This window comes from Capronia coronata, assembly GCF_000585585.1.
Source record: "Capronia coronata CBS 617.96 chromosome Unknown acBCG-supercont1.5, whole genome shotgun sequence".
Classification (NCBI taxonomy): domain Eukaryota; kingdom Fungi; phylum Ascomycota; class Eurotiomycetes; order Chaetothyriales; family Herpotrichiellaceae; genus Capronia; species Capronia coronata.
The window spans coordinates 2743588-2754123 of record NW_006912897.1 but is presented as its reverse complement, the minus strand read 5'-3'; the positions used below and the strand labels follow the sequence as shown (position 1 = coordinate 2754123).

At 49.2% G+C, this 10536-nt stretch overlaps 2 protein-coding genes across 2 annotated transcripts; both read right to left on the bottom strand.

The window, feature by feature from the left end:
- Positions 1-4061: 4061 nt before the first annotated feature.
- A1O1_06670 (uncharacterized protein) lies at positions 4062-6510 on the bottom strand (the record flags this gene model as incomplete). Its single annotated transcript, XM_007727548.1, has 2 exons — positions 4062-4112; positions 4162-6510. The coding sequence occupies 2 exons, from the start codon at positions 6508-6510 to the stop codon at positions 4062-4064; spliced, it is 2400 nt and encodes a 799-aa protein (XP_007725738.1).
- An 860-nt stretch (positions 6511-7370) lies between these two features.
- Positions 7371-8573, bottom strand: A1O1_06669 (uncharacterized protein; the record flags this gene model as incomplete). The annotated part of the gene is made up of 1 exon (XM_007727547.1): positions 7371-8573. The coding sequence occupies one exon, from the start codon at positions 8571-8573 to the stop codon at positions 7371-7373; it is 1203 nt and encodes a 400-aa protein (XP_007725737.1).
- Positions 8574-10536: the final 1963 nt, after the last annotated feature.

Below are 10536 nucleotides of genomic sequence, written 5' to 3'. Positions count from 1 at the left end.
TCGGCAATCCTGCCCTTTCTGGCTACTGCTCCTGGTTGGATGTCATGCCCGGCCTGCTCCTGCATGAATCCTAACACTTTCCCCCCTCTTAGGCCACACGGCGACCTCGACGTACATAAGTAAGTCTGCCCCGTCGATTTCCTTGTCTTCTTTATTTTTCATGGCTAACCATGTCTTCAGGCCGTGTCTCCAAATCGTCACCTCCATTGTCCAAGGCTGAGCAGCGCAAACGTCTTGCCGACCGCATTCAGCGAATTGGTATTCCCGCCATGGCTCCCTGCCCCCAGTGCGAAGCCTCCAACTCACTCTGCGTGGTGCGTAAAGGCTACGCCCGCTGTTCGTGCTGTATGCGAAAAAACATCTCCTGTGGTGGCACATTCTCCGATGCCGAGTTCGAGCAACTTGAGGCACGCAAGAGCGAACTGCAACGCAAACACCGTGAGGAGCGTGAGCGCCTTGCAGATCTTGCTCGTCAGATCATTGCTGCCCAGCAGCGCCAAGTGTCCATTGAAAACCAGCTCGAAAAGGTGACCGAGCGACAAAGTCGCATGGTGGATCAGGAGGCTCGCCTGCTCGGAGAGCTAAGTGATCTGCCATCAGATTCAGCCGGTCCTTTGCCTGAATTCGCCGTGATGAACAACGATCTCTTTTCTTGGGATGACCCATCTCTCTCCGCCCTGGTGGATGGTTTTGGTGATACCGGTCAATCATCCTCTGGGTAAGATGTTCCCTTGGTTCCCATGTGTTTTCTGTATCATCATATCCTAACCATTTGACTAGGTAGTGCGGTCTTCCGTCGATAGGTTGACAGTCAAGGATCTGCTCAACCTCGTATCTGGGTTCTTGTGTTTCCTCATCGATTTCCACAGGTCCTGGTCTGGCGTTTGTGTGTGATGGTTCCAATAATGAAATATGAAACACTGGGTGTATCCTCATTCCTTTGGGTAATTCCAGTTCAAACGTCACTGGTCCCAGTTTTTTCTTAATTCTGTAGGGCCCAAGCTTGGTGTAATCCAGTTTGTCGCTTGGTCTTTTTGTTTTGATATTTTTTCTGTGAAGGTAGACCATCTCTCCCTCCTCGAGATCTGGTCCCTCAGATCTTTTCCTATTTGCAAATTGTGTCATTCTTTCTGATATAAAATCCAGTTCTTTGCTAAGGATTTGGTGTAGCTCCTGTAGTTTTGAAACTGAGATTTGTGCTTTTTCTGCAATAGGTTTGATTCCCTTTGGTTCTCTATCAATTCTTGGGTGTTTCCCGTAATTTGCGTAGAACGGTGATATCCCTGTGACCGACGCGTTGTTGTTGAAAGCGAACTGAGCCATAGGCAAAAGAGTGACCCAGTTGTTTTGTTCGTAGTTCAAGTAACATCGTAAGTATTGTTCCACTGTTTGGTTTGTTCTTTCTGTTTGTCCATCGGTTTGTGGGTGATATGCTGTTGATAATTTATATTTGATTCCGAGTTGGTCAATGAGTGATTGCCAGAACTGTGATTTGAAGAGCTTGTCTCTGTCCGATATAATTTGTTCTGGTGTTCCATGCTGTGCAAATATTGTTTTGTTGATTGTGTATGCTAGGTCTTCTGCATTCGATGATTCCAGGTATGGTACCAAATAGGCGTACTTTGTGAGCTTGTCCTGTATTACCAATATGCTATCATAGGATATGCCCGTGAGGGGCTCCTTTGATTTCGGAAGCTTGGTGATCCAGTCCATGGTAATAGTTGACCATGATTCCCCTGGCGATGGTAATGCCTGTAGCATCCCATATGGTTTGTGCCTAGCGTGTTTTGTTTTTATACAGGTATCACACTTCTGTATGTAGCTCGTGACTTCTTTTCGTAACCCCGGCCAAGTGAAATCCCGTGTAATTAGCTCAATAGTCTTGTTAATCCCTGGGTGGCCTGCTGTTCGATCATCGTGTCTTTCCTTGATCACCTGCTGTCTTTGTTCTGTTGATAGCTCCATATCCATAGCCGAAAGGTTTTGTTTTCGCGGGGCATGATATGTAAGATATCCGTCTTCTTGTCTTAAAAGTGCAGCTGGTTCTGGTTTTGTTCCTTCAGCATAGTCGGTTCTTCTGCTGAGAGCATCCGCTCTTCCATTTTCGTTTCCTCTAACATGGGTAATTCGAAAATTGTAAGAAGCGAGTGTTTCTGCCCACCTGACTTGCCGTCGGTTCAATTCCTTTGTCGTAGTCCAGTAGATCAAGTTCTTGTGGTCGGTGTATATTTGTACCGGGTACTTCGTGCCTTCCAAATACACCCTCCATTCTTTTAAGGCTTCTACTATTGCTAGTAGTTCCTTATCGTGAATGTCGTAGTTGAGCTCTGGTCCAGTCATTTTTCTTGAATAGAACGCAATGACTCGTGTCTTCCCATCGTTCCCTTTTTGGTTCAATGTTGCTCCGATGGCGAAATCTGAGGCGTCGGTTTCCAGAATACCTTCTTTTTCTGGATCCCAGATGGCTCTTACAGGCGCTGAGACCATCTTTTCCTTCAATTTCCTGAAGGCTTCCTTGCATTCCCTGGTGAATGCGAAGGGTGTGTCTTTCTTCGTCAGGTTTGTAAGCGGCGTTGCGAGGCCCGAAAATCCTCCAATGCATTTCCGATAATAGTTGATCAGCCCTAAGAAGGCCTGGACCTCCTTGACTGTCTTGGGTTCTGGCCATTCCAGTATTGATTTGACTTTGTCTGGATCTGGCTGTACCCCTTCCGTGGACACAATATGTCCTAGGAACTTAATTGAGTGTTTGTGAAATTCACATTTGCTCAGTTTGATCGGTAAGTCTGCTTCCTTCAATTTCTGAAGTACTTTCCTGACGTGTTGTACGTGTTCTTCGTACGTCTTCGAGAAGATGAGCACATCATCCAAGTAGGCGACAACAAAGTCGTCTAGGTATTCTCGCAACGTGTTGTTGATGAGTTCCTGAAACGTTGCTGGTGCATTTGTTAGTCCGAAGGGCATGACCAAGTACTCATATAGCCCCCATCTGGTTCGAAAGGCGGTCTTCCATTCTTCACCTTCCTTCATTCGCACTCGATAGTAGGCGTCCCTAACATCGATTGCTGTGAACCATACGGCTCCTAACAACCGGTCCTGAAGTTCATCAATCCTTGGCAACGGATATCGATTTTTGATGGTGATATCGTTGAGTTTTCGGTAATCGATACATGGTCGTAGGCTTCCATCCTTTTTTGGCGCAAAAAGTACTCCATGTGCGATTGGTGACTTTGATGGTCGTATAAACTTCTTTTCCATATGCTTTTCGATGTATTCCTTGAGGAAGTCCTCTTCTCGCTTGGACAACGGTATTAGCCCTCCGTAGTGTGTGGGTTTCTTACCTTCCTCGAATACTATCTCATGATCCCATGGTTTGTGTTGGGGCAAAGCTGCTTCGCCTTCCCTTTCTTTCATAAGGTCCTCGTAATCTTGATATTCCGAAGGAAGAGTTTGGTCCGTGCCTGCTAGCATTCTTCCTTGCGGTCGCACCCAGATGGCCCTCGCCATTTGGTGTACCTTTGGAGTTGATCGTTCTCCCTCTTGATTTCCACTGCATTTTGGAAATACGAGTGTCCTTGTCCTCCAGTCTATTACTGGGTTTCTTTTTTGAAGCCAGTCCATCCCAAGTATCACATCATACTTGATTGGAGCTATGTCGAGCGTGACTCTTTCCTCGTGGTCCGCGATTCTCATCGTTGCCTGTCGTATTTCTCTTCGAATCCACCCCCCGTCGTGCTCCACGGGAGACCCATCTGCCATGTTCAGTGGGTAAGGCCTGTCTTTGTCTTTTTGTTTTTCTTTGATTCTTTCAGCCGCTTGGAGTGACACATAACTCCTATTTGCTCCGCTATCTATCATTACCCTAACTTCATTTTCGTCGAGCCAAGCCGTGAGGGCCATGTGGGCTCCACGAGAAGTCCCGAGTACTGATAGATCCTGAGGCTCTTCGGGAGGATAGTCGCGCCTCATACAACCTCCTCCTCGTCGTTTTTTTGGAAAATGTACGTGGTTGGTTTCCTTGAATCCGCATTCCTGGTCCGTGCATTTCCACCCTTTGTCGATCATCCGTTGGTATTCTTCTGCCCGAATAGACCATGTGGGGTATTCTGGGTCTATGTTGTAGTAGTGTAAATGTTCTTGCCAGTATGCCGTACAACATACATCTGTGCATTCAAACTCCCCAAAAGCATAATCATCCTTTGCTCTTCCATCCACAATAAGGCTTACCTGGATTTTGTCGTCAATCATCATGTTGAGAGTTACTCCCCATACGTTCCTGAGAACTCCGGGTGGTATCTCCATATCCAGTAATGTTCTTTCTGGGTTGTCTTTGTGGATGTGTATCTTTTCTCGATACCTGCAGTTCTGATCTCGGCATATCGGCATATTGATTACCTCAATCGAATTTCTCGGTGGTTGTTCTGCGTCCAAGGTTTTGATTTGGTGTTGCGCTTCGCAGGGGCATTCTGGTCGCTTGCACCAAACCGTTTGCCAATAATTCGTGACGATCACGAGTTCTGCTCTTGTTGTTCGGATGACAATGAATTTTCGTTCTTCAGGTTCACCATCCTCCATCACATCAAGCTGTTCCACGTACTGCCATTCTTCTTTTTCGTAGAATTCCCGGAATGGGTGGAGTATCTTGTTTCTTCCTCGAACATCGTGAGAGTGAGGTTCCCCCGCGTCAGGGCATTCCTCCTTTTCACACATACTCGCAGTGACCAGATTCGTTTCCTTGTCTGGCTCCATCGGGGCGTATCGGTAGTGAGGTATCATATGTTCCCCTGATGGTGTCCATTCTTCAACCCAATTTTCCGTTTCAAATATAATCGAAGTTGGCGTTTCCGTTACAATTTTCTCGTGTTCAATTGTGTCTTTCCGGTCCCAGTGCCGCGTCTCTTCTGAGATTCTCGATCTCCTCCCGAATGGGTATGTGCAAGGTTCGTCTCTGTTAACGTCGTGGGTATGTTTTATCCCCCTGTACCGACACTCGCTGTTTGTGCATTTCTCCAATACCAGTGGCATCGCGTACGGCTTTGGTGGGTCTTCCGGAGCGTACACCCGATGACTCATTCCGCAATTTCCTTCGCCATCATGGTATCGAGGGTTGCATGCCGTGAATTGATGGTAACGTGTTTCGATCCTTACCCATTCGTCTTTCTCTTCGGTGATCTTCATCTTCTCGTCAGACACATCTTGCGTTGGGCACCAAATAGGTCCAATCTCTTCCACCTGAACCCATTCATCTTCTAATACTGAAAGTGACTCTGTCTCCTCTTCCCAGATCGGCTTCCATGACTTCTTTGATTTGCTTTTTCTCCGTTGAGGGAACCATCCACTAATTTCCTTATCGGAACAGTGAGTGGAGCATTGATCATCATGGCATGCCGTCCAAGAGAGTTTAGCGTGCTCGATGGCTTCCTGACGAATATCACCTACAGCCTTGTCTGTAGCGTCGTCATCCCTGTCACGTGGGTTTTTTTGATCTTCTTCCTTGGCCTGGTGGGCCTTGGGTTGATCCTTCTGTGCTGTGAGCATAGCGGTGCTAGCATTTTCTTCTGGAACTGATATTCCTAGTTTTGCGAGTTTTTCACGCATGTTGCCGTACGTTGGTTCCGCTTTCGTTGCTCTGTCTTTCTCTTTCATAGAAGTGTCGGCCTTTTTCGCTTCTATACCGGCTGAATCATCCATCATATGCAGTTGTTGGGCCTTGGCGTGACATTCCTTTGCCCTGTGGCCGGATTTACCACAATTATAGCACAGGTTTTCCTTCTTGCGCTTTTCTCTCTCTTTGTTCCCGTTAGATCTGAATCCCCCGAAACGTTGTCCTTTTGGCCGTGAGGACCGACCTCGTTCCATGGCATCCAGATCCATGGGATCCCCATATGAATAGTTCGTGCGGCCTCTTCCGCTTCCCCCCATATAGGGTTTCCCGAACCATCCCTTCTTTTCCATTCGTCGCTCGTACAGTCGGTTGTCGATCTCAATAGACTTGTCAACCATATCTTTATAGGTGTCTGGAACCTCATCCATTCTGTCTTTAACCTGGTCGCTAAGTCCTCTGTAATAGGCTGCGGCCAGCGCATCCTCGTTCCATGAGACTCTTTTGGCAAGTTGCTTGAAGAGGGCGTAGTATTGAGCGGTAGATCCTCGTTGCTTAACATCGTGGAGCATTCTTTCTGCCGTTGCCTCTTCATCGGCGACCCCAAAGACTTGTTTGATCTTGATTTCAAAATTGGCAAAGCTGTGGAAGATCATTCGAGTCTCCTGGTCCAAACTAGATGACTCATTGGCTTCCAGATAGTCCGTCATGGTTGGTTCGAACCATGCGAACGCTGCACCTTTCAGGTTCAATGCCGCAAACAAGACTTGGCTTGAGGGGTTTGGATACTTGGCTGGGTAAAGCTTGAAGATGGCCTTGAGTTGCACCAGAAACATCTTGAGCTTAGCCTTGTCCCCATAGAAGTAATCAACCTTGACTTCCTCTTTGCCTTGTCCTGTTGGAGACATTCCTGTGTTAGGGTTGGTGGATCGAACCGATCCGGCTGGCGACTTGGGGCGAGAGCTGGACATACTTCCCTGTTCCTATCTTCCAATCAGAGGTAGTCAAAGTGTCACGAATCGTTCCTCAGGGTCACGATATCGATCAGGATTTCCTGATAAGTGGGAAGGCAGGAGGACGGTATTCCAGGGCACAAGGGTAAGTCAGAACGAAAACTATTAACGCGATGGTAACGTCTAGTTTGTGAACGAAGTTGACTACGAGAGACTATGAACTGCTATGGAAAGATGGAAGACTATATAGACATATGAGACTCGTAGTGCTCTGCTGTGCTCTGTTGCTCTGCTCAGCAGAGCAACACAGAGCACAGAGCAAAGTTGTCACGTGACCCAGCCTTACCTTGCAAGGCTTTCACGTGCCCATTCGGCAATCCTGCCCTTTCTGGCTACTGCTCCTGGTTGGATGTCATGCCCGGCCTGCTCCTGCATGAATCCTAACAGACGTTTATCCTCAATATTATTTCGGCATAATAGTATACTAAAATATAGACTTTATTACTTCGACCTTCGTTACCTCGACCTTCGTCACCTTAACCTTCGTCACTTCGACCTTCGTCACTTCGACATGCTTCCACCTCGACGTGCCTCCACCTCGATATACTACCGCCACTACGGTGAAGGACGGACCTTCCTACGGCGGCGTAGATCTAATCCCCATAGCTCGAATTCGGACCAATGAAACACATGTATGTTTTGATGGGAGGAAATGTCACGTGTGAGCGGAAGAACCATTAATCCGTGGAAACAACACGCGTTTCTCCAGATTCTAACGGAGGGCGGCCGGCCGAAACACCACGCGATTCGCCATGTTATAATGTCTGGAGGTCCGCCGGGGTGCGTCGATCGGTCGTCGGGACGGGTGACTGCACACTCTCCTGCAATGCCTGGAAACATCGTCGCTGTCGGTCGGTCAATTTGTACGGCGGTGGGGGTTCGACGTCGTCGTGGGTCCGCCACACGTAACACAATATGCGAACCCAATGTTGGCTGTACTTGCGGATGGTCTTGCCCATCTGGCGACCGTAAAATGGCTTCTCGCTGTTCTTTTGACCCGTCTCGCGACGATTGACGTATTGTAACGCGGCCAATCCCACCACGTCGGGATGACTGGATTTTTGCGCGGCCTGAATGACCCGGATCGTGCTTTGACATGCTCGCCATAATTCGACCTCCACGCGGGGGAATGCTGATGATTTTGTTGATGATGATGATGACCGGTCGACCTGGGTGTCATCCTCATTCTCACTCTCTTCGGTCACCTCTTCGGTCACCTCCTCCTTCCTTCGTGGAATGGCGACAAAATGCTCCAACTCATCCCGGGTGTATCGGGCTAAATGGGATGCCCAACCGGCTCGTTCCAACCATCCATTCACTTCATATCGATTTTCCTGATGACCCATCACTTCATGTTGTCGAAATTCTTCAATGGCTTTTTGTTGCGCCGCCAATTGTCGTTCCGCCCGTTGCACAATCTCATCCACCGTCACGCGGGCGGACTCGGGCGCCGCCACGGGGAAAATCTTCTTCCATTTGTCGACCCGAAAAAACTGTTGTCCAAAACACCCGTCCACCCAAATGCGATTGGGCGTCTGCGGCTGTCGCGTATCGCGACCGCCTCGACCCATACGACCTCTTTTCTGAACGTTAATCCAACCGTGTTGTTCTTTACAATGACGCTGCATGCTCTTAATGTTCAAACACATATACCCACACCCACCCTCGGTGGCATTATTTCGGGGCGCTGTACATCGGAACGCGTTTTCGATGACTCCTAACTCGGGGATGGGTGGTGTATCCGGGTCCGGGTATCGAACCTGGCCGGGCTGCTGGGCCAAATCGGGAATCTGTTGGACGGCCTCGACAATTTGCCGTTGAATGGCGGCACTGACATGGCCGTGATGATCTCGTAAATGACGGGTGATTTGACTGGGCACGGGACAAAACCGACATGTCTTGCAAAATATCACTCGGTATTCGGGCCAATGCTCGAAATGGCACTCGAAATGGGGCATGGTGGACGAAACTGTAATACACTACACTGCCCTGAACTATAATGGACTGGAATACAACTGCAATGGACTGCAATGGACTGCAATGGACTGCAATTAAACTGTAATGAACTGGAATTGAACTACAATGAACTGCAATGAATGGAAAACGAACGGGAAATGGGCATTCTATCGCGCGACGCGGTACGCGAGCTGAAATGGTCGCGACTCGAAATGACTTTCGGAGCCGGGCCTGATGACTCATCCGGGATCCCTGGGATCCTCAAACATCTCATCTCCAAATCGGCGTGCGGAGATTTTTTGGTCACGTGACACCACCTCCAAAATTTCGGCGGCGACTTCATCGGGCGAAAACATCATGCCCACGACTCGGATGACATTGGGAGTGGGTGCAAACGAAGCGCCTCGGTCGTTCGATAAATTGTAGAGAGTGGCGTGTTGAACTAAGTGGTCCTCAACAAAAGAACGGACGGTCAAAACCAAAAGATTGGACCGTGTGCAAAAAATGCCGGCAATCTAATCTTAACTAACAACCGAAAGAACGGACAGTCTGTTCCTTCAGCCACGGGTTGACAGGCCTAAGTCAATGCACATCCTGGCCGCAATGCCAACCAGCTTTGTACAATTCCGAGGTGTGGCGCAAACAGACTATGCAGCGCTAGGAGCGCAATGTTCCGTAGGGCGGCCATGTTGGGTTCTGCCGTTGCATGCTCGGTTTCCCTCGACGCAGCGTGGTGACAGGCCTCGGCCAATGGAAGGTAGGTGTTTGCTTCGTGAGGTCCAGGCACGCAGTAGCAGGCTATGGAAAATATAATGTTCCGTGTGAAGGCTTCACTCGTTGTCCCCATTGAACCGTTCGTCCACTCTTCAAAGTTCGATATATTGTCTTCCCTCAAGATGGTATAGAGTGTTGACAGATAGGTCCGAATGAGAAAGTCATGCATTGTAGAGGTCACAGGCGATGGGAGGAGCGTCTCTCGCAGAAGATGATCACTGCTCGCGCCTGCGCGACCATGGTGCTGGAGAACAGACACTGCTATGTTTGCAGCAATCGGCGCATAGGGTCCGAAGAGTATAGGATGTTGTAGGCGACGATTTGAGATGGTGCCGGTGCGGGCTTTCGACGGCGCGAGATCTGAACGGGAGAGGTTTGTTCTCTGCGAGACCTCCACGAGCGCAGTTTGGAAACCAGTGAGACGAGGTGGCTGTTACGCTGTCAGCGGGTCCAGCATGTTGTATCGACATTGTACGCACCTTCGCGAGGCCTCTGGGGTCAGGATGTGATCGTAGTATAGGCAGTTGACGGCATTGGCCTTCTCACAATTGCGGCAGCGCGGCAGAGTGGCGTCGCACCTACGCCGGTTCTTACGACATCGCATGCAGGCACCGGCGTGAGAGCCTCGCAATATCATCTTCGACCGTGAGGCTCGCATCCACCGGCGCCTGCGGTTGCGAGGGTCGAAACTAACGACATGGAGGGGAAAAGCCTTGTTTCGCCTGGGACAGCAAATGTAATTCGTATGCAGACGATTTGATTGGTCGCTCGCTTAAATTGTCAACCGTTTGTTTCCCACGGGACAAACACGCCCAATGAGTTTAGCAGGGTTGAGCATTCAAGCGGCGGGGAGTCGTGAGACAGGACAGAGCAAAAGAGTTGTCCAAGTTATCCACGCGAGGTCACGGAGATGTTGATAATTGGAACGGCCCGGGGAAGGTATTTTTGGTCTGGTCCGAGCCTGTCTATCTCGGTGACGCAGTGGCGGGCCTAGACCGTAGATAGTGAGTGGTAAGACAATTCTGCGATAGTTGGCGGAGCAATTTCAAGGTCAGGCCACTTCAAAAGCGTATCCACAGCAGAGATAATATATAATGATGGAGTGATGGCCAGACGCCTGTGCACAACGTACAGCAACAGTGCGATTTACCTCTTCATGCTCCCTCTATGCATGTGCATCAGTTTCCGTTG